This window comes from Pelophylax lessonae (assembly GCF_965119305.1).
Source record: "Pelophylax lessonae genome assembly, chromosome: 1".
Classification (NCBI taxonomy): Eukaryota; Metazoa; Chordata; class Amphibia; order Anura; family Ranidae; genus Pelophylax; species Pelophylax lessonae.
The window spans coordinates 63,294,658-63,319,311 of record NC_138768.1 but is presented as its reverse complement, the minus strand read 5'-3'; the positions used below and the strand labels follow the sequence as shown (position 1 = coordinate 63,319,311).

General features: G+C 45.0%; 1 protein-coding gene across 4 annotated transcripts in view; it reads right to left on the bottom strand.

Moving 5' to 3' along the window:
- The window catches only part of WDR7 (WD repeat domain 7), a 654,984-nt gene that overhangs the window by 224,580 nt on the left and 405,750 nt on the right, over positions 1-24,654 (bottom strand). For all 4 annotated transcript variants that reach the window (XM_082268937.1, XM_082268938.1, XM_082268939.1 and 1 more), the window contains one exon: positions 11,104-11,325. In XM_082268937.1, coding sequence (XP_082125063.1) covers positions 11,104-11,325 — 222 coding nt within the window. The remainder of the gene's footprint in view (positions 1-11,103; positions 11,326-24,654) is intronic.

Sequence of the window (24,654 nt, the reverse complement as noted above, 5' to 3'; positions counted from 1 at the left end):
CCCTTAAATCTAAGGCAATGTAAAAAAAAATGTATACACCCAATGTGAAGGGGGGAAAAAAATGAGCTAGTGTAGATATCCACTGGATGTATAGTCAGCAGAAGTTAAAAGGAGAGCTGTCATTTTGTTGTAGACAAATGCTGCAAAAGGAGGATAGGAAGGAAAATATTGCTACTAGATTAGGTGGATATGAGTGGCATTGGTGTTCTGGAAGAAGCTGGTGAATAAGGGAGCCAAGTAAGAGATAAATTGGGAAGGACAAAAAAAAAAAAAATTGAAATGAAGTGTCTAGTCTAACATCAATTCATTGTTCAGTTGTTTTTTTTCTAGCTCCATCTATCTTCCAACCAGCCAGGCAGAATAGCAATGCCAGTCACATCCAACACTCTGCATAACAACGAAGGAGTTTAAAGGTAAAATTCTAATGGAAAAGGGGAGAGCTTTAAATGAACCCGAGGGCAAATTACGAGGATATAAGGATACAAAAGTAGTAAGGAATATGAATAAAGGTGACTGGATATAGAGTGGAGGATGAATATATATATATATATATATATATATATATATATATATATATATATATGTATATACACACACACACACACACACACTGCTCAAAAAAATTAAAGGAACACTTTGAAAACACATCAGATCTCAATGGGGAAAAATATCATGCCGGATATCTATACTGATATGGACTGGGTAATGGGTTCGGAACTAAAAGGATGCCATATGGTTTGATGGAAATGAAAATGATCACCCTACAGAGGGCTGAATTCAAAGACACCATAAAAATCAAAGTGAAAAAAGGGTGCCGCAGGCTAGTCCATTTTGCTGAAACTCATTGCAGCAACTCAAAATGGTACTCAGTAGTTTGTATGGCCCCCACATGCTTGAATGCATGCCTGACAACATCGGGGCATGCTCCTAATGAGAAAATGGATAGTTTCATGGGGTATTTCCTCCTAGATATGGACCAGGGCATCACAGAGTTCCTGAACAGACTGAGGTGCAACCTGGCGGCGTCGGATTGACTGAAACATAATGTCCCAGAAGTGTTCTATTGGATTTAAGTCAGACGAATGTGGGGGCCCATTCAATGGTGTCAGTTCCTTCATCCTCCACAAACTATCTGCATACTCTTGCCACATGAGGCCGGGCATTGTCGTGCACCAGGAGGAACCCAGGACCCACTGCATCAATGTAGGGTCTGACAATGGTTCCAAGGATTTCATCCCGATACCTAATGGCAGTTAGGTGTGCCATTGACTAGCCTGTAGAAGTCTGTGCATCCCTCCATGGATATGCCTCCCCAGATCATCACTGACCCCCCCACCAAACTGATCATGCTGAACGATGTTACAGGCAGCATAACGTTCTCTATGGCTTCATCCCAGGAGTTTCACTAGCTTGATGCTATACTCTTATTAAAAAGTGTTCCTTTATTTTTTTTGAGCTATATATCTATATCTATATATATCTATATCTATATCTATATCTATATCTATATATATATATATATATATATATATATATATATATATATATATATATATAATTTCCCTCGATCCTGACTAGTCTCTCAGTTTATGCTGCTGAAAAACATAACCACAGCATGATGCTGCCACCACCATGCTTCACGATGTAGAACAGAAGAGAAATATGAATGAGGTGGAGTAGTAGAGAAAAGAAGATGAATGAGATGGAATGGTATAAAATAGAAGAGGATTGAGGTAGAATGGTACAGAAGAGGAATGAGATGGAATGGTATAGAATAGAAGAGGAATGAGGTAGAATGGTATAGAAGAGGAATGAGGTGAAATGGTATAGAATAGAAGAGCAATATTAATGAGGCGGAATGATACAGAAGAGGAAAACAAATGAGGTGGGATTATATACCGTAGATAGAAGAGAAATATGAATGAAGGTGGAATGTATGGAATAAAAGAGTGATTAGAATGAGTAGACTGGTATAGAATAGAAGAGGAATACGAATGAGGTGAAATGATATAGAATAGAAGAGGAATATAAATGAGGTGAATTGATACAAAATTAATAAGAATATTAATGGAGGGAGGAATGATATAGAAGAGGAATATAAATAAAGGTGTAATTATCTAGGATAAGAACGGTATATAAATAATTGAATGATTGGAAGAGAAATATGAATGAAAGGTGAAATGAAATAGAAAATGGGAGGAATATGAATAAACATGAAATGATATTGGATGGAAAAAACAATAAATGACAGAGAAGGATAAAGAAAGGGGGAGGAATATGAATGAGGATAGAATGGAAGAGCAATATAAATAAAGGAAGAATGGTAAAGCCTGGAAAAAAAATGAATGAAGGTAGAACGACAACATGTTAAATTAGGATATGAATAATGTGGGATGATATCAAATTGGGGTGGAATATGGCTGAGGGGTGGGATGATATAGAAAAGTAAACAATATGAATAAGAATGACTGACACAGAGGAGGAATACAAATAGGTGTCATTTCCCTTGAACTTTCTGTCCTAAATAAAATAATTTTAAAGTGGCGCGGAGTTTACACAGATAAATATCACAAGTCCTGGAGGGGAGAGGGCGCTTCTGGCTGAATCTGGCAATAATGATGTTATGCCACATGCAAACTGAATTAAAGCCTTGTCACTCAAACTCAGGAAAAGAAAAACAAACAGCCAACCATTCCAGGAACCACCACATCAAGTGATCTGCAGAGATTATAAATGTCATACTGCTCCATTTAATCCACACATATCTGAAATTAAAAGGGCAGCCAAGCACACATCACTGACACTGATGCACCCCCTCACAACACTCAAAGCTGAGATTTTCAATTATTTGCATCAGTTCACAAATGCACGCTATATCCCCCGCCCGTACATTAAATTACACAAATTCCAGGTTTTTGAGATATTCTGCAATTTCATATTCATAAAAATAAGTGATAGCAAAAATGCACATAGGGCAAGCAGAGATGTATAGTAACTAATTAGAACTACTTCACTACTGTACTTAAGTACCGAAAGGCGGTATCTGTACTTTCCTAGAGTAGAATTTTTTTCTCCTACTTCCACTTTTACTTCACTACATTTTTTCAATGATTTCAATACTTCTACTCCTATATTTTTTTTTGTGCTGCATAGTTACTCGTTACAATTATAAAAATTACCACTGCCAGAACAGTAGATGGCAGGTTTCATGAAGCTCAAAACATGTGTATTATCAGCGCATACGAAAATAAAAGCTACTGTATGTATAAATAAAAGCTGCATTTGAAATAATAAAAAACAATATGATGTTCAAACTTTTGACTTCTTTCTTTAATAACTACATAACACAGTACTTGTACTTTTACTTTCAGTACTTGAGTAGCAATTTTTTTTCCAAAACTACTGGTACTTTTACTTTCAGTACTTGAGTAGCAAAATTTAAAAAAAAAACTACTTGCTATACTTAAGTACAAAAATGTTGAATACTTTAGTACTTCTACTCAAGTCACTTTTTGATCGAGCACTTGTACTTTTACTCTAGTATGGGTTTCGAGTACTTTATACAACTCTGAGGGCAAGTAATGGAGCCCCTGCGATTTGCAGTTTCAAGGAAACTTGTAAAGAGACAGTATAGAGGCTGCCATAAATGACCTCTTCTGAAAATACTAGTTCCCTGTCAGTCAGGCCAATTCAATAGTTGCAATGGCTTACGTTATTTGCCTTGATCAAGTATGCACATTAGGACCTCTGAGTTAAGTCACATTTGCAGATCTGCATGCTTGCTCCAGGTCACTGATACATTTTGAAGCCAGAAACAGCCCTGCTCAACCCCCCATTGAAGAAAGGTCAAGATCCGAGCCACCGAGAAAGAGAGAGGATGAACCCCAAGAAACTCACACCACGCATTGTACGGCTTCCACATACAATGGTAGACCTTTCCTAGAAGTAGATTTCCTAGCATTAAACAGCTTTGGAATCACTGACTCAAACAAACCTCTGTCCATCAGAACCTGGCGTTCAACAGCCAAGCTGTCAAAGCCAGCGACTGTAAAGCAGGATGGAAGATTGGTCCTTGAGACAGTAGATCCTCCCTGAGAGGAAGCTTCCAAGGAACGTCGGCAATCAGCCACACTAGATTGGCGTACCAAACCCGGCGAGGCCAGTCCGGAGCCACTAAGATGACCGTAATCCCTTCTGCCTAATTTCTGCATAGAAGTCTTGGCAGAAGCTGGAGAAGAGGGAAGGCGTAAATCAGACAATACTGTCCCCAAGGGACAACCAAAGCATCTGTGGCGTCAGCCATAAGATCCTGTGACTGAGCCACAAACCTCTGCACCTTTCTTTTGAGCGAAGACGCCAAAAGATCCACCTCGGGGATGCTCCACCGGAGGCACAACTGATAAAACACCTCCGGATGAGGAGACCACTCCCCTTGGTCCAATGCCTGCCGACTGAGGTAATCTGCCTGCCAGTTTTCCACCCCGGGAATGTGTATGGCGGGGAGGGCTGGAACGAACCATTCTGCCCACCTTAGAATGCCGGCTACCTCCAGAGCCACCAGGGCACATTTTGTGCCCCCCTGGTGTTTGACATAAGCCACGGCTGTGGCATTGTCCGATTGAATGAGCACTGGACATCCCTGAAGATGATCCGCCCAATGGTCTGATTGCTCGGAGTTCCAAGAAATTGATCAGAAGTCTGTCCAGAGTTCATGAGTAGAATTTTTGCTGATGACGCCTCCCTAGCCCGACAGGCTGGCATCCATGATGACAACTGTCCAATACAGGGGGAGGAAGGATTTGCCCAGCCGAAGCGCTGGAGAACGAAGCCATATCATATCAGGGACTCCTTCATTCCCCGGCTCCGCTGGATCTGATTGTCCAGAGACTGCGGAGTCTTGTCCCATTTGGCCAGAATCTCTCTTTGCAGGGACCCCGTATGGAACTGTGCAAATGGAACCGCCTCGAAGGTAGACACCATCAGGCCCAGCACCCGCATGCAAGTCCGGAGGGATGACCATCTGCTGGACAGCAGGCGACTAATTCCAGGCCGCAATTTCTAGAGTTTGTCCAGAGGAAGGAGCACTCTGGCTAAGGCAGAGTACAGAGTCAGACCCAGATTGTCCAGCTTTGTGGACGGAACCAGAGCAGATTTCTGAAAATTCTGAATCCAGCGGAACTCCCTCAGAGTTCGTATGGTAATTTACAGGTTTTCCACCAGAGCAGTAGGAGACTTTGCTCGCAGAAGGAGGTTGTCCAAGTAGCCCTGTACTGCGATCCCCCATTGGAGCAACAATGGTAGCCCTGGGGCTAACACTTTTGTGAAGACCCCAGGAGCAGAGGTGAGACCAAAAGGTAACGCCACAAACCGATAATGCTCCTCTCCCACGGCAAAGCGGAAGAAGCGCTGGTGACCAGCACACATTGGAATGTGAAGGTAAGCATCCTTGAGGTCGATAGAGGCAAGAAAATCCCCCTTATGCAGGGATGCCACCACCGTGCGAATGGACTCCATCCTGAACTTCTGCACCTGCACAAAGCAGTTTAATGCCTTGAGGTCCAGAATTGGAAGCACCTTGCCTTCCTTCCTCTGGACTGTAAACAGGTTTGAGTAAAAACCCTAAAAACTTTGGGGTAACAGGTCTTGTCCCGCCAGAAGCAGACCTTGTAAGCAGTCCAAGGGCAGGCGCTAGTTGGAAGGAAAGAACCTTGCTGGGGGACAAGAGTGAAACTCGATCTTGTAGCCGGACCGAATTACTTTGTGGACCCACTTGTCAGGGAAGTCCACGGGTCCGGAAACCAGCGAAGAATTCTCACTATCCCTGACATGGGGGAGGGCGCACCTTCATGCTGAAGGAGCCTTGTCAGCAGGTCTGGAGAAGCCCGGTCTTGGCTTGCCAGACCAGGTTCGTTTGGATCCACTAGAGGAGGCCCTGAAAGGCTTTGAGCCCTTGTCAGTCGACCCTGAGGGACCAAAACATGTCTTATGAGCTGAGGAGGGGGGCTCACATCTATGACGAGGTTCCTTGCCCTTAGAAGCCTGCGGAAGAAAGGTACTCTTCCCCCCAGTGAGACATTTAATCATGTCATCCAGGGTAGCTCCAAACAGGCGATCTCCTTGAAAGGGGAGATCTGTCAAGGCCTTTTTAGAAGTCTGGTCTGCAGACCAGCATTTGAGCCAAAAGACATGCTGAAGGACCACTGCCCTAACAGAGAGCCGAGCCACTAGGGGAGCCGCATACAAAGAGGCATCACAGATAAACTGCAGCCCGTTGGACCAGCTGGTCCGCCAGCTCCACAAGGTCAGGGGGGAGCGGTTCTCACTCCAGGTCACAGCGTAAAAGCTTAGTCCACTCAGTCAAGAGTTTGCGACACCAGGGTAATGCTGAATACCAGCCTCAGTGCCAAACCAGCCAGAGTGTACATATTGTGGGCCACAGCCTTCGCCTTCCTATCAGCTGGATAGTTAAAGGGCGGGGACTCTTCCAACTGGAATCATGGTTGCCTTGCTCAATCTGAAAACCAGAGGCAAAATCACTAAGGGACCCCAAGGAGACTCTTTAGCGACAATCTGACAAAATAGGCGGGGAAAGGAAACACCTTTGCTGCACTAGATGGCTTGTGAGTGCCAAAGGAAACCTGCGCCTTCATTGCAGCTGCATCCTCCATCTTTAAGGTCTTACGCACAGACACAATCAGTGCTTCCACCAGCGCCTTTTCGTACTCAGTTGTAGACATGGAGAAATCATCCTCACTATCTGAGGATTCCAGGCGTGTGGTCAAAGACTCAGCAGCGAGACCCATTTCCACAGCGGCCGAATCAGATTCAGGATCTGTTGAGACAAATGAGGCAGGGGATGGCAGGGGGCGCTTTTTGCTAGCCTGTCGCCCGAAAGCCACCTCCACCCAGGACACAAAGGACTCTAGGAACGCTGTCAATGCACCGATGGATGGTTGGGACCCGGAGGGCCCCGCAGCCTCAGAGAGGGGATCAGGTGGAGAGATGTGCTCCAAAGACTCCATAAGTCACCAGGGGGGCAAAACAAAAAGTATAAACCACTGCAAAGGGACAACCCCCACCGTGCTGGCAGCACCACCCCAATGCCAGGCACAAATCCCCAAGCGATCCTCAGCAGAGAGGGAGAGGACACCTGCTGCCACCAGGATAATCTGCACTCCATGTGCGGCGATCAGGAAATGAAAAGATCCAGGAATCGGCCCCAGGGGATGAGGAGGGGCTCCTACCGCCGAAATTGCCACCCACAGGGCAGGGCTTCACTGTCATGGCCGCCACTATTTTTAATGGCAGACCACCGCAAAATGGCCACCGGACTACAGAAACATGGCAACCGTGCATTAGGCACACAGGCTATAGCAAAATGGTGACCCGCCCAGCACCACAAGGCTCCCAGGGATCCAGGAGGGATCTCTAGGCCTCAAGGACAAGCCCTGGCAAGACAGGGGCCCTGGCAGGAGCCCCCACCAGGTACAACCCCCCCGCACAGCTAATCACCTGGTCGCTGGCAGCGCACCCCCAGCCCCCACCCCAGGAGGTGGACTAGATCACCCACACAGCCCCAGCATAAGCGGAGGGGGGGGGGGGGTAGGATGGGCGGACAGATGAACGGGGTTCCTGACGAGAAAGATGGGAACCCGGGGGTCTGACTGTCTCAAAGTGGTGACCAATTGCACCCCAAAACCCTTCAGGAGGAGACGGGGGACAGCTACTCACCATACCAGGAACCAGACAGGCACCGCTCTTGACAGAACCCCTCACCACTGCGACTCGGGCCGAGACCGGGTCGTATGCGACCCCGCAAAGCGTTTAACTCACAGGTCAGCTCCTGTCCGGTGGGGCTATGTCATGGCCGACCTAGCGCGGAGCTGAGGACTGTGAGCACTCACTGGCCAGACTGGGGTTGCCACTGGATCAATCGATTGTAGATCTCACAGGAAAAAAACAGGAAAAAATTTCTATCCAAAAAGAAAAAATTGCCATGCCAGAACCAGAGATCCCAGCAAGGAAATAGATCATTAGTCCTGACTAGGCAGAAAAAAACTGAGTGCGCAGAGAGAGGGAGTATACCCCCTGGGACTGCTCATAGGCGTAGACAGACACTTTTTTTCTGCCTAGTGTTCTACTGTTGTAGAGGGCAGTATAACCCAATGTTTAAGAAGATTAGGAGCTGTGTCCGTCAATGAACGAAAGAGAAATACAAGTCAATATAGAAACTACCAACAAAACTTTGTGCCCCAAACTGGCATCAGCTGGTGCTGCTACATCCACATTGTGATACTTGGCAAATGTATATATTAGCAACTACAGTAAGTGGCCCTACAAATCTGAGAAATCCATACCTGGTTGCAGAAAGCCCATTATGCACTTACTGCTCTTGTAGCATGTCCTGTAACAAGGAATGGAGGTTCTCTGTTCTTGAGAGCATACAATTGGGACAACAGATTGACTGATTTGGTGTGAGATATTAGCAGTCCCGAACGTGAACTTCCTGTAACCAAATATAGAGAATCGGACCTATAGAACTCAGACATAACATTAAACCCCTGGTATCTGTACTGCGTAAAAAGCCAGCATGTGATTTTTCCTGTACGGCTTGGGATGTGAGACACTTTTAGCCCTGCTACTATCTTCCGATGCAGAGGGAAAGACAATTTCCTGGGTAGCAACAGCGGAAAGTGAAGCTACACCATCAGCCCCAAGTATGGTACGAAGGTTGGTGGGCAAGCTTCTTGAAGTTGATCAGCAATCTGAAAGCTTGAAGGAAATGGATTATATTTTGGATGTTGAAAAACAGGATTGTGGGTGGCTAGGGAATTTTTCAGGAAAAGGTCATCCAGGTATCGCTGGATGTTGTGAGATCTGGGCAGGGCAGGGCAAGCCAGGAGTAAAGCATGCAATTTTCTGAAGACTGTTGAGACGAGAGCTTAAAAAGGAGGGGAACCAACTGAAGGCTGGTCTCCCACAAGAAAGCACTGGTGTACAATAAAGGTGGGTATGTGAAGGTAGGCATCTTGGATGTTAACTGATGCCAAAAATTCCCTTCATGTGAGAGAAGTGATAACAGATCTTAAAAAAAAATAAATAAATGACCGATCTTGTTGACTGCACACGAAATTTATGGACACGCAGATATCGGATTAGGGATTGTAGGTACAAAAATAGGGCAAATTACTCCATGCAGTTTTAGGACTGTGAACAAGTTTGAATTTAACCCTTTAAACCTCTGCTCTGCAGGACCTGAGATTGCCACTCCTTGTGCCCAAAGTTGACTCAGGGCAGCTCCCAAATCTGCCTGTCTGAGGTGAAGCTGGCAGATTGGATGGTAGGAATCGAAGAGAGTAGGGAGAGAAATTTTATTTTGTAGCCCCTGGAAATGAGTGGACAAGAGGTCCAGGACATCTCTGATTCAGACTGATGAAAAGGCCAACAAACATCCCCGTCCCACTCTGAAGGGTGTGGACACCCCTTGATTGTTTGGCAGGCTACTGGGTAGGTTTGGAAGCTTTTGGCGTCCAAGGATTTAAAATCAATGCCTGGGTGGAGTGAAAGGACCTCTTCTGGTTGGAATAGGTAGTAGTTGTAATAACAGTAGGCTTAGGCTGTTTTTTGTGTGGTTAATACCTCCCCCCAAGTAACCTTCTGGATAAATGTATCAAGGATAAATGTATCAAGGGATTCACAAAACAGGCTTTCACCATCAAAAAGCATCTGTAAATGAGCAAGCAGGCTCAGCAGACCAAGCCTTTAACCACAAAATTCCTCTAAAGAATCCTGTTCTGCGTCCATCTTACCTTCCTCCCTATCAACCTCGAATAGGTTAGGAAGTTCAGGGTTACACTCCTGAATAGATTCAGGTGGTGGAGAGGCAGAAGAGTGCTTTTAGGCCTGGAAGAACAAAAGGTTTTAGAAGAGCAGAGAGTTTCCGAAAGAAATCATAGAAGCAGTGAAATTTGCCTTAGTCAGATAGGCTGTCTGTTGTGAGCCTGAAAGGGAGCTAGAACTAAAGAAAGTTGTGCCGGTCTTCCTCTGGTGCAGTGTAACAGTTAACATCTTGAGAATTTCACTGGTTTTCCTCTGTGCAGTGTGTAGCATGAGTTCTACCAGGCCCTTTTTCTCAACTCCTCTGTGTTCTGTCTCCACCATTGCTAAGAGTGGGGATTCCCTGTTGAGTACTCAAGAAATAGATGCAGAATGGGAAGGTATTAATGTGTTCGAGAATGGAGATGCGATAATCCAAGCCAACCAATGTCAGGTAACCCGAAAATCAGCAGACATGCTTCTTGTGTTCTCAGGGAAAATGGCAGGTGGAAGTGCAGAAGCTTGGAAGGCATTGAGCAACTACGTCACTACAAAGATGTGTGAGAAAAATTCTCCAAATTTGAAAAGGTAAAAGTTATAACAACATTACTCACCCCCAATGTAGTAGGGACATTTACAAAGGGGGATAACGCAATACATATATAACATCCCACATGTAAAAACAGGACCTGGTCAGAATATATGGAAATCTTATCTTAGCTTATCCAATTCAGGTTCCTGTAGAGGACCAGAATTCACCCATCATGGTGGGCATACCACCAAAGGGGTCTTCAAGGTCTGTGTGAAATGGACCAGGCCCTTGACCATCCGCTAACTACATTTGTTGCACCATGTGCCAAGGTGAGTCTCAAATGCATGACTTGGCACCTGAAGTAAAAGGTTTGTGTACGGTTCCCAATACTACATTGAGGGTAACCAATCTGGAAAAATTCTAGTGAGCCCCAAACCAATGGGCAGTTGGAAGTGTCAGTCAAAGTAGTAAAGTAAATAAAAAGAATAGTTTAGAAAATTTCTCCATAGGAGCAGAGGTCCGTCACCTATGGGCACTAGTAAAAAACTGGAGTCTCACAAAGTGAGTGGGGTTACATGAAAGTGCACTGGGGGTGTTTCTATCAAAGCTTTTGCTAGTGTCCAATCACCTAAAGGTAAGAGTCTATAACTTCCTATCCTGTACGGTACAATTAAGACATGGCTTTGGCCAGCCTATAAAGTTTATAAATCTCACAATACAAAACCAACCTTAATGCACAGTCCTCTTTTACTTACATGTGTGTCGGGCAAGAGAGTAGTTGGAGCCTCCACTGGTCAGTCCAAACCCCTCTGGAATCTGACTAGAACTGCGTGGTCTGGTCAGTAGTTTTGCAGGTTCAATCTCTGCTCCAAACTCTGCTCCAATCACCCCCAGCAAGACAATAGCTGTAGCTTGCTTCCTCCTCTCCTCATATGACGGAGATGCTTTCTTCATTGGGGGAAGGTTGGAAAGACAACCTGAAAATAAAGAGGCACATATAAAAGTCTGTCAGTAACAAAAAGTGACTTTACAATTAAAATATCTAACTTTAACACTTAATAAATAAATAAATACAAGCAATACTGCTTTGCTAAGCCAAAATATAGCCAGATAAAACCCCACACTATAGGTCACACAAAAGTATACAAAATATAGCCCAAAATAAGTTATTTAGTAGCAAATGTCAGGAATAAAGTAATCATCCCAAATATAATATAGCCATAGACCTGGTTCACATGGGCGTCCGCTTGAGCATTTGAAGAGCTTTTAGCAAGTCTTGTTGAAACTTTTAGACTCGGTTCACACTGGGGCGGCACGACTTGTGCATTCCCATGCACCACGACTTCGGAGCGACTTTCAAGGACTTCACATAATAGAGGTCGCCTCAAAGTAGTACAGGACCCTTTTTCTAAGTCGGAGCGACTTTTGTCGCTCCTATTAGAACAGGTCCTGTACCAGTCAATGGACCGCGAGGGAGAGCGACTTGTCAGGCTGACAAGTCGCGCTGGTGTGAATGGAGTCTTAAAGTAACATTTAGCTTCAGTTTGTAAATGGTAAATACAGATCCTAATGGGAGTGCTGGTTGTCACTCTAAACAAGCTGCGGGTCTACCTGCCGGCAGTGATCGCTTGAGAAAAATCTGACAAGCTGGTTGTACGAATGCCGACAGATGGATAGACTTCAGTACAGGCAGCTTGCCTAAACATGGATCGAAAATTCAACTTTTTATTTTTTTGCTAAATTGGCCCAATTTCGATCCATCTATGACCAGCTTAATCTGAACAGGCTACTAATAAAGGCCTTTACACTACATTGTGACTCCCAGCTTTGGCAGGGTTCCTCAATCCATGCAAATGCCAAGCCCCCCTCCACCCATCTCTCTTAGGTGCTGAGGCCGTGTTTACAGGCCTATTTTCTCATGCAAGTGATTATAAACATTCACCATGTTAAACAACCCAATCAGTTTAACCACTTTCGGACCACACTATGGCCGAAAAAACTGCTACAGCCCGGTCATCCAGTTCTGGGAGGGCAACAATAGATGTTCTCCCAGAACCCTGCGTCCTGGGCCGTGTGCTGATCAAAGATCAGGGTAAAGGGCAAATCACAGCGGATCACATGTAAACAGAATTGCCGGTTATGGGCATTCCTTTCCTCCCACACTGTGTCTGTGTGAGGGGATGGAGAGCCGTTAACTCGCAAGTCTGTCAGGACATCGTTTTCACAGGTAATTAGGACACTGATCACAGTGCCCAAATGATCAGTGTAGCCCCATCAGTGCCGCCTATCAGCGTCCATCAGCGCCGCCTATCAGTGTCCATCAGCGCCGCCTATCAGTGTCCATCAGCGCCACCTATCAGTGCCCCATATCAGTGCCGCCTATCAGTGTCCATCAGTGCCGCCTTTAAGTGCCTCCTTATCAGTACTGGCTATCAGTGTCCATCAGTGTCACCTATCAGTGTTGCCCATTAGTGCCGCCTATCAGTGTTGCCTATCAGTGTCCATCAGTGCCCCCTACCAGTGAAGCCTCATCAGTGCCCATCAGTGCAGCCTCATCAGTGCACATCAGTGGAGAAGAAAAATTACTTATTTGCAAAATTTATATCAGAAACTAAGAAAAACCTTTTTTTTTTTTTTTTCAAAATGTTCTGTCTTTTTTCATTTGTTTAGCAAACCATAAAAAGCCCAGTGGTAAATAAATACCACCAAAAGAAAGCTCTATCTGGCTTAATGCAAACTGGACTTAAAAAAAAACCCCAAAAAACGCCAGTTCGGTTAAAAAAAAAAAAAAAAAAAACTCATATAGAGCATTTTTTGTACACAGTTTAGATGAGTTTAGGAGAGTTTTGCGTTTTTTTTCTGCCAGAAAACTCGAATCAGAAATGCAAACCAGGTTTTTTTTTTGTATTCCTCTAAAAGCGGAGCTTAAAATATGCCTGCAATCGCCCTAATGTGCACGGACAATTGGATAACATGCAGCGGCTTCTACAGGCAAACAACAAAACTCCTATAGAAGCTGCAATTTTTAAGCCAGTGTGCATGGCCCCTAATTTCAAATGGATACAGTGCTGCATGACTGAGGAATTATCCTTCAAAATGTGAGAGCACTGAAAGCTGAAAATTGGCCTGGTCAGGAAAGGGGGTACAAATTCCGGTAGGCAAGTGGTAAAAATAAAAATGAAAGGCAATATATTTGTGTAAAAAAAAAAAAGAAGTGATCACATTCCCTCTGTCCTCAGCTGCACAAGAGCTAGGGGAGGAGAAGTAGCAGCACACTGAACTTTTTTTTTTAAAACAGTGAGTTTATTGAAAAAAAAAAAAGGTTCAGAATAACAAATAGTAACCTGAACTGTGCATACATATACAGTCAGAACAATACTTGGCAGTATGACTTACATATAGTTAGAAGAAATTAAAAATGCATAAATGCAATAGGGCCGTTCGCACATACAGGAGAGTGCCCACAAAGGGTCTCAAATATGAGTATCAGGTGTGTTAAGTACAAGTTTCAGACCTTTGGACCCATCTATCCCAGATCTTGTTAAATTTGAGTGGGTTACCCCTGTGTTTATACATGAATTTATGGTATGGTAAGATATTATTGACCTCCGACTTCCAGGCACCGAAAGTGGGCGGACACTCCCGCATCCACTGTCTGGCTCTCAACTTTCTAGCAAGGAACAGTGTGGTCTGTAGAAAAGTGGTAAGGTGCCTGTTAGTGTCCTCATCAGGGAATATACCCAAGAGGCACTGCTTGGGGGTCAACTGCACCGGGGAACCCATTTTGTCATGTAGAAAGTTGACGATTTGCTTCCAGTATCCCTGTATTGAGGGGCAACTCCAGAGTAGGTGGAAGAAAGTGCCCACAGCCGTCTTACACATCGGGCAGCTCAGGGAGATCCCAGGTCGGTAGCGTGATAGGCCAAGGGGAGTCAGATACGTGCGGTGCAAAATAAACAGTTGGGGGAGTCTGTCAGAAAGTTTGGGGGATATCACTCTGCACGTCCCTAGGGCGTCATCCCAGTCCTCGTCATCCATGGCCCCCACATCCGCCTCCCAAGTAGTTTTGACTGCTTAGGCTATAACAGTGGAAGAAGGGGTGTGGAGTTCCGCGTACAGCACAGAAATCAGGTGTTGTGGGTCAGTGCTTTTGATAAATTCATGCATAGTGATGGCCTCTAGTGGGGGAGGAGCAGACGGGAACTGGAATCTGAATGCGTGTCTGATCTGGTAGTATCGGAAGAGCATATGGGCCGGAAGGGAGTAAGTTGAACTCAAGTCAGCAAAGGAACGCATACCGTCACCGTGCAGCAGCTGTGGGAGATAGAGAATTCCCCTGCTACTCCACAGAGCAGAGTCTGGCACAGACCTATACTCCGCCAGGGCCGTGCTGTGCCATAGGGGGGTATAAGTGTGCAACGCCGGGTACTTTAGTCTATCCATTACCACCTCCCACACCCTACTGTAATGATAGAGCATGGAGTCGGACTCACCCGAGATTTCAGAGCCCCGCACACCACGTAGAATAACTGTCAGCGGGTCATCAGTCGGGTGGGACCATCCAGGGCACAGGAGCAGAAGGAAACAGGACTTATCAGTTTTGTCTACGTGAAACAGGTGCAACAGTTGGGCAGCTAGGTAATATAGGTTAAAGTCAGGCAAAGCTACCCCGCCCAAATTGGAGGGGTTTTTAAGTTTGCGCCAGGAGAGCTTGTGTCTACTCTGGCCCCACACAAATGCTTTAAGGAGGGTTTCCATTTGTTTGAAGAATTTCAAAGGTAAGTATATTGGGGAGTGCCATAGAATATATAAGATCTTGGGTAGGAGAACCATTTTTATGAGGTTTACTCTGCCCAAACGCCCAGAGGCAACCTTGCCCAAATCTGTGTCTTGGCCTTTATTAAGTCATATATAGGTTGGACATTGTCAGAGATGTAGTCTCGGGGATGTGCAGTGACCAGAACACCCAGATATTTTATTTGCGATACCCTCTGCAAGGTCGAATTCGAGGGAGACTGAAGGGTTGAGAATGGTCAAGAGGGAGGGTCTGTGACTTGCTCCAGTTAATTTGTAAGCCTAAGTATTTCCCAAAGCACTCTATTAGAGATAAGGCCGTGGTCAAAGACGCGTCTGGGTCCGCAAGATACAACAACGTGTCATCCGCGTACATACTGATTTTTTCAGTTAGAGGGCCCAGGCACAGTCCGTGGATACCAGAGTGGTTCCGAATTGCTATGGCTAGTGGTTCAGCCGCCAGAGCATAAAGCAAGGGGGAGAAAGGGCACCCCTGTCTCGTCCCCCTAGTCAGTGGGAATGCTGCGGAAGTCGCCGCATTTGCAAGAACCTTGGCAACTGGAGCACTATACATCAGCTGGACCCATTTGATAAACCTCGGTCCAAACCTAAACCTCTCCAAGCACTCCCACAGGAAGCCCCGCTCCACAGAGTCGAAGGCTTTGGCTGTGTCCAGTGTAACCACTACCCTGCTACCCGAGTTCTCATGCCGAGCTTGTAAATTCATAAACAGTCTACGAAGGTTGAAGGAGGTGTTTTTGCCTGGCATGAAGCCTGACTGGTCTTCATGAATTAGGGACAATATGACCCGGTTCAAACGAATAGAAAGAATTTTGGCCAGTATTTTGACATCTACCTGTAGGAGTGAAATAGGGCGGGAAGATTCTGGAAATTGGGGGTCCTTGCCCTGTTTGCGGATCAGCACTATCAATGCTTTGCCCATAGAGGCTGGCAGGGTGGATTCATCAAATATGGCATTAAACAGCCCTAACAGCTGCGGCAAGAGGAGCTCAGAATAGTGGGCATAGAACTCAATGGAGAGCCAGTCTGTTCCGGGGGATTTAGATCTGGGGAATCTGGACACGGCCTCCGCAATCTCCTCCTCCGTAAGCGGTGCCTCCAGCATCTCCACCTGCTCCTCCATAAGTCTGGGGAACTCCACCCCGTCAAGTAGCAGTCGCATGTCGGTAGGGTCAACAGGTGCCCGAGAAGTGTACAAGTCACTAAAGATCACAGTGAACTTTTAAGTGAATGCCTATGCAGCGGGGGGGGGGGGGGTGCAGAACAAGTCTGATCTTTGGAGGAGAGCAGGCGGCTAAATTTCCCAGCATTGCTAGAGAACTGACCACGCTGTGCTCTCATGCTTAGAGTGGTCGGTTTTTATTAGGAAAGCAGAGTCACACCAGGCATTTCACACAAAGGAAGCAATACAAAGAGAACAGGAGACTTTTTCATATCAGGAACATGTAATGTTGGGTTTACATATACTTTAATAGCCCTGCACTTTATGTGATGACACAGAGGAACCACCCACATCCCAGAGTTTGGAGAACAGAGCTGGAGCCTGCTAGAACCAGGAATAAGGTAGGTAAATACAGCTTATCCCTACGCCCCTAAAATACGCAGAGATTAAACCCTTGCACTACAGAGGCCCCACTGCAAGGACATATTTTGTCTAATTACTGGAGTCCAGCTTTAAAACAGCCACTGGTGGTCTCCAATGGATGTGACAATGCAGAAGCACAATGGGAGACAGGGACTGCTGTCACTAGCAAGTGCCTGAACAAGGACTTTCATGGCAGGATCATCAGGTTTCTCAATGTAAGCTACAGATTAAAAAAAGTATTGGAAATGATCATCTGAAATTACATTAACGTGTTAAAATTTTTGTGATTGGGTTTACATATACGTTAAATATGTGAACACAAATTATATAAATGCTTGTGGCTTTTATTAAGCCGTCATTACGACGTCCAAACACTGTAAGCGTTCAAACTACCCCCACACCTCTGGCTCTTACAGGGTCAAACCAGAGCAATCTTGAAATATGATTTGATTTGAAGCGGCTAATGCTTCAATATTGCAGGCTGGACACAGGAAAGCCAGCCACTGCCTCCCCCTCCCCCAGCCCCAGCGAGAAGCATCATGCCCTATAACAATAGTTCAAAGCAAAAGCTCCATTGTGCAGCAGCTCTGATTGTTCTGTCAGCTGACCTCTGCAGAAGGGGAATTGCTAACCACCACTGCCCGTTCCTCGGCCTGACAAATGAATGATCTCAGCACACCATCCACTTTCGGCAGAGCTGCCTCCAAGTCCAGGTGCTCAGACACAGGGGCCCGGTGTGACATCTCAGATCAAGATGAATTGGCACAAACTCCTGATCCGAGATTGTTTTATACCATTTAATTTAGTTTCTTCCCCTGCTTGGATGAGCACAGCTCTGGTTATGGATTTCTATTCTAATGTAGTGGAGCAGGCACTGAAAGAAGCCAATGAAGCAGATGCTGGAGTAGGGGGACTGCAGGGATACTGATCAATAGGAGAGGCACTGACCCTGTGCGCTCTGACTCCACTACAGCCACCGCTCCTGCGAGGAGGGAGAACACATGTGTGCCTTCCAGTAGGAAATGAAACAGCAGGCACACTTGCCGCTCAACTTCTTCCTGCTGCTCGCCTCGCACTTTTGGCTTAACTGTTACAACATTTATGTCTGCTGAAAACAGAGATAAGTAAACAGCAGCATAGCTTGGCCTCTGTTTAAAAGGAAACTATACAGTAATACCTTGGTTTGCGAGTAACGCGGTATACAAAAGTTTTGCAAGACGAGCAAAAACTTTTTTTAATTTTGACTTGATATACGAGTGAAGTCTTGATATACGAGCTGTAGTTTTAAAGGAGTCTGGTGCTCATCCAGGTAAAGCCGCTAGTGTATATGTACAGTAAAGCCGCTGCTGTAGAGTATACAGTACTGTAGATGGCCAGAGATCTGAGGGTGCTGGTGGCTCCCAGCGCTTCCTGGAGAACTCAGAGATACTCGGAGACACTCCCTGTTGGGTGGGGCGGGCGTAACGCACATTCGGAGGACCCGGAAGTGTCAACAGTTCCCGAGTGTGTCTCTGAGTTCTCCAGGAAGCGCTGGGAGCCACCAGCGCACCCTGACCTCTGACCACATACAGTACTGTATACTGTACACCAGTGGTCCTCAGCCCTGGCCCTTAGGGCCCACTAACAGGCCAGGTTTGCAAGATAACTGAAATACATCCCAGGTGATATAATTTGCTGCTCAGTGTTTGCAGTACTCTAGTCTGCATCTCCCCAAGGTAATACTTAAAATCTGGCCTGTTAGTGGGCCCTGAGGACCGGAGTTGAGGACCACTGCTGTACACCACCGGCTTTTACTGTACTGTATACAACAGCAGCTTACATGGATTAACATCAGACACCTTAACATTATGAGTGTAATTTTTTTTTTATATTAACCACTTGCCGACCGCCGCACGACTATTTACTGCGGAGGGGCGGGCTCGCCCAGGAGCCTCTAGGGGGCGAGCGCGTGCCGACGGAGCCGCGCTTCCGTCCCTGCTCCTTCCCTGACATCCCCGCGCGAGTGACCAGCGGCTCTGATGTCCGCCGGTCACTCGCAATCTCCCGCTGGAGAGGGAGAAAGGCAGGCGGCTGATGTAAACAAAGCCGCCTGTCATTCTCCCTGATCTAACTGTAGAGACTACACGATCCTGCTATGCAGGATCGTATGTCTCTGTGGTTAATTCACAAGCCACGCTCTCCCACAGTTAGAATCACGCCCCTAGGGATACATTTAACCCACTGATCACTAATAAAGTTAACCCCTTCCCTGCCAGTGTCATTATTACAGTAACAGTGCATATGTATAGCACTGATTACTATAGAAATGTCACTGGTCAAGTGTCAAAAATGTCAGTCAAGGGTCCGATCTGTCCGCCGCAATGTCGCAGTCCCGCAAAAAAAAAAAAAAATCGCAGATCGCCGCCGTTAAAAAAACTAGTTAAAAAAAAAACCAATAAAAATGACATAAATCTTTCCCATAGTTAGTAAACACAATAACATTGTGCAAACCAATCAAAATATGCTTATTGTGATTTTTTTTTACCAAAAATATGTAGCAGAAAACAAATTGGCCTAAAATGTTAAAAAATTTAGATTTTTTAAATTTTTTTGGGGGGAATTTCATATAAAAAATGTGAAAAATATTGTTATTTTTTCAAAATTGTCGCTCTTTTTTTGTTTATAGCGCAAAAAGTAAAAATTGCACAGGTGATCAAATACCACCAAAAGAAAGCTCTGTTTGTGGGAAAAAAAGGACGTCAATTTCATTTGGGTACAGCGTCGCACGACCGCGCAAATGTCCGTTAAAGTCACGCAGTGCCGAATCACAAAATAGACCCTGGTCTTTGAGCAGCCAAATCTCCGGGGCTTAAGTGGTTAAAACTGTGATCCTTTTTTTTCACCACAGAGGTACTGTACAGCATTTCTACCATTGATATGAGCTACAGTACTGTATTTTTAAGTGCAGGTTAATTTGTTCTATTTTTTACAGTACACTTTATACTGTATTTTGTATTGCCATAATCATTTTTATATGAATAAATGGTTGTGGAACGAACCATCTGAGTTTCCATTATTTCTTATGGAGAAATTTGCTTTGATATATGTAATGTTAGAATATATTTTCAAAATTCAGCAGGCAACACAGTTTACAATTTCAACAGTTTATTTGGCATGTTGCTTACATTTTAAGCTGTACCTGGCAAGCCATTAAAAGCATCTAAACTCACAATGATCTAATGCTGACACAGTGTGGTACCTGCAAGTGCTTATGTTAAAGGTAATGCATGGTGTTCTAATGTTGATACCAAAACATTTTGTGATGCAAGTATTTAATATTGGTTATGAATATCATGTATTCTTCTACCCAGCTAGCAGGTGGCACATTATGATCCTACACTTTCTTCGTACAGCTTGTTGTAAAAAGCTTGCTACAGAGTTCAGTAGCTCAAGTGACTAAGTCAAGTTGACTCCTTCCCCTCTCTCCTCTTCCCTAGGTTTCAGCATACCTGAAGGGAAACAACTTCTGCTCTTTTTTCTCTTTAGAGAACCCTAAATATTCTGGTAATCCTAGATCAATTGTGCTTATTGTATTAAATGTTTATTTGTCCATATTTTTATCTCCAAGCTGCCTATGAACAGCCCAATCCGGTCCTTATGTGACATTCCTGATAAAGCATTAAGGGACCTTTACAGTATACAGTACATCTCTCAGACTTGCCCAGAAGAGGGAAGGAAGGAGGTGATCATGAAAGCCCTGCTGCGTCTGTCAGTTGGTCTGAGCTACAGGTGGGCCCCGGGTTACAAACAAGAAATGGACTGTAGGTTTGTTCTTAAGTCGAATTTGTTTGCAAGTCGTAACAGGTACATTTTTTAGGTGCAGTCCCAGTCAAAATAATAATTTTTATGTTTTTTGGATAGCATAGGGAAGGGTTAACATCCCTGTACCATTTGTTTTGCTGTCTGTACCCCTGTTCAGAAGATTTCACCTCACTTTCTGTCCCTATGACAACTGGATTTTGAAAATTTGGGGTTGTTGTGGAAAGAAGGATTGGTGATAAAGCTTCAGTGGAGACAACTTTTTCCCATGAGAACTCTTACAGGAGTAAATTTCCCTTTATAGGGGGAGATTTCTCCTCACTTCCTGTTGTTTCCCTCCGTTTGTAAGTAGGAGTCGTTTGTAAGTCGGATATTTGTAACCCGGGGACCGCCTGTACTTCTGTTCATTGTTGTAGGAAAGCTATCTGCCTGCATGGCTAGCTCTTATCTAAAACAAAATTTGTACAATTGTATTCATAGAAGACGCAGAACACAGGGCCTTAACTTCGCCACCAAAGCCAAGCCGCAATTCTCAGCACTGCAGTGCCAGGCCTTCAGTTGCTAGCACTGATGACAGGAATGAACTCATAAAAACTGGGGGCCACAAATTAAACTACAGAATAACCATGAAGAAATAAAACCCTCTGCAAGCCCACCCTACAGTTGCACGTACACAATCTAAGAGAGGTACAGACTATCTACTACTGAGAACAATTTCTGCAATGTGACTAAAGAAAGGGGAAAAAAGACTAGGCTACAATTTCATTTGTCTGATAAAAATGTGGTATTTTCTCCCAGCGACTCGCCTTCATTTAATCATGCTAAAGGGCGACAGAGAGATCCATTTTCTTGACAGAACGGTTGATCACCCTATCACAGGCAGAAAATTAATAACTTGAAATAGCCTTATGTGAAAAACAAAAAGCCAGACGGATGAAAAGAGAAAATGTTCTGCATTTAGACAGATGCGGTCAACGGAAAATTCTCCAAAAGCCGGGCAGCCATTCCTGGAATTTTTTTTTTTCTTTTTTAAAGTGCAACTAAAGCTTTTTCTTTCTATTGAATGGAGTTTTGCTTGACAGAGTTTGGAACGTTCCTGCTGCGACCTTTCTATAAACCTAAGAAAAATTTTAAAAGCAGTAACCCACAGCATCCAATAAGAAAACATAAATCACTTATCTTACTGTGTTCATTAAATGTTCCGGGTTACTGCACATCATTTTACATTATGCTACAAAAGTAAACCTGCCAGACATATAAGAGATGCCTCCGTTAGGGCTCTTCTATGGCGCTTCTCCACTGCATGGAACCGAATGGTTCGGCTCACTTTTGCGCTTTTCCACTGCATGGTACCGCCTGGTATGGTGTTGGAACGGTTCGGTACGGTGGCGCTTTTCCACTACATGGAACCGAATGGTACGGCTCGCTTAAACAGTACCACCTCAGTTTTGGTTCCAAGAGGGCCGTACCGGTACCATATCCCACAATCCTTTGCATGCAGCCTTGACTGTTTGTCAGTACTAGCCACTGATTGGTCAGAGAATCATTGTTATCCCACCCACTTTACTTTAGTGGAAAAGCAAACCGTACCGAACCGTTCCAACACCGTACCATGCGGTACCATGCAGTGGAAAACCAAACAGAGCCAAGCAGGGCCGAGTGGAGCCGAGTCGGTACTTGCAGTGGAAAAGTGCCATTAGATGGGCTACTGGGTGGCAATAAAAACAGGAGGCTGTGTCCCCTGGCCACTCACCAAATTATAACAATACAGCCAGACAGGGCTGTACACATGCCATGGCCTTGATGCTTTGCTTTAGCGTTTTGCATTTAGGGTGCATAGTTTGACAGGTGGCACCACCATCAAAAACGTCCATTGGGTTGGGTACTGCAAATCTGAAAGAAGCCTTAGAAAGTGCTACTTGCTTTACTGTCTCTGGATCAATGCTGTTTGAATCACAGACCTGGAACTCCCCAAATTATAACAATACAGCCAGACAGGGCTGTACACATGCCATGGCCTTGATGCTTTGCTTTAGCGTTTTGCATTTAGGGTGCATAGTTTGACAGGTGGCACCACCATCAAAAACGTCCATTGGGTTGGGTACTGCAAATCTGAAAGAAGCCTTAGAAAATGCTACTTGCTTTACTGTCTCTGGATCAATGCTGTTTGAATCACAGACCTGGAACAAGCAAGTAACAAATAGAAGTTAGGCCTCTTTCACGCAGCGGGTCCCATCAGGCTTGCCTGTCAATTTTGTTCAGGCGGACCTGATCAGAACATTTATTCACCCCTATGGACTGCTGGGTGTAAACAGACTTGTATCCATTTACACCCGCCTGCCTCTGTTCCGATCTGGTCTGCTAAACAAAAACTGGAAAGGGATCCGTCCTCCTCTGTCTAGGCGGATCGGGGGACAGTCGGGTGTAAAACAGTCGGTTTACTACCAGCCGCCCAAACAGCAGAGCTCTCTGCTTTGATTAGCAGGGATCAGTGGACAGAATCCCTGTTGATCTCAACTGAGTTTGCCCCATGTTAAAGGGGCCTTAGAGTTTTGTATCTCTTTGATTGTTCTAGATCAGTGGCTCATAGCACATTAGATTTCAGTACTATGAGTACAGAGGTTTCAGTGAACTCAAATAGAAATTTCATCATACTGTCCAACTTTCTCACGAGAAAGAGGGAGACACCTGAGATGCAGGTAAGGACACATCCTTACCATACTTCCAGTGATGGGTACCATGAAGAATTCATTTATTTTTTGGCATATTTAGATCAATGTATTTCAGCTGAGCCACATACAATAACTGTTCATTTGAAGAATGATGCATTGCTACCTTGAACTTCTGATGGAGAGAACACAATTAAAGTATAACTAAAGGTAAAATTTGTTTTTGGTTTTGGATAGAGTGGAGAGGGATTAGAACACTTGTCAATTGTGTTGCTGTCTGTGCCCCCGTTAGAGATTCATCCTCTCTATTTGTCCTGTTTACCATTATAATTGAAAGTAAAATAAAATCCCAAATTTAGGATTGTCCCCAGAAAATTTATAGAACCAAAATCTTCCAATGTGGACACTGGTTCTGGTGACCTGGGGATCTCTACGGAAATCTCTTAATTTAAAGGGATTTCCTCTCACTTCCTGTTTGGCTGTGGGACAGGATTTAAAGGGAAATCTCTGCAATGGGACACAGATGGTGAAAAAAGAAATCCGACAGGGGTTATAAAACCCTCCCTTACTCCCTTACCACTCATGTGCATCCCACGCAGTCTGCTCTGGCTGATTATACTGTACATGTTGGGAGAAAAGGGAGCTCTATAAGACACCAAAAGGTAATGGAGCCCCCTGAGAAGAGGAAATCTAGAGGAGCAGTGTTTGGACTGGTTCAATCAAGCAGGAAAAGGAAAGAAGAAGCAGACTGGGTAAATGCCCAGGTCAACTGCTCTCTGGTTGCCTATACATGTTGGAAGAAAGGGTAGCTGCATTAAGACAGCACAAGGGAATGAAGCCACACCGGAATAAGAAACCTAGGGGAGAGATGTGTTAACTGGTGCAATCAATCAGAAAAGAAAGCTTTACAAGAAGAAACAGACCTGGTAAATACCTAGGTCAACTGCCATAATGGTTACAGTATTAAAAGTGTAGTCTTTAACCACTTAACCACTTTCCGTCTGCTCACATTGCTGCTACTGCGGCAATGTGGCTCGTTATCGTCCAGTGACGTAGACCTACGTCGCTGGACTCCTCCCCTTGTGGGCGGCGCTTGCGCCGCCGGAGGCTCGCTCCCGCTGTTTTCAGTCACAGCGGGAGTCGGGCCAGGGGAGGAGCGGCGGTGATCGTCGGGGAATCGAGTCTGGAGATCCGCCCGCTTGTGTAAACAAAGCGGGTGGATCTCCAAAAAGACAGACAGTGACAGATTGCAGGGTTCAGCATAGCTGAACATGCGATCTGTCCCTGTGTCACTCAGTTACCTCCCCCCACACATGTCAGTAAGCACCAGGCATACATTAACCCCTCCCTCTCCAATAAATTTAACCCCTTCCCTGCCAGTGTCATTTTTACAGTAACAGTGCATATGTATAGCACTGATTACTGTAGTAATGTCACTG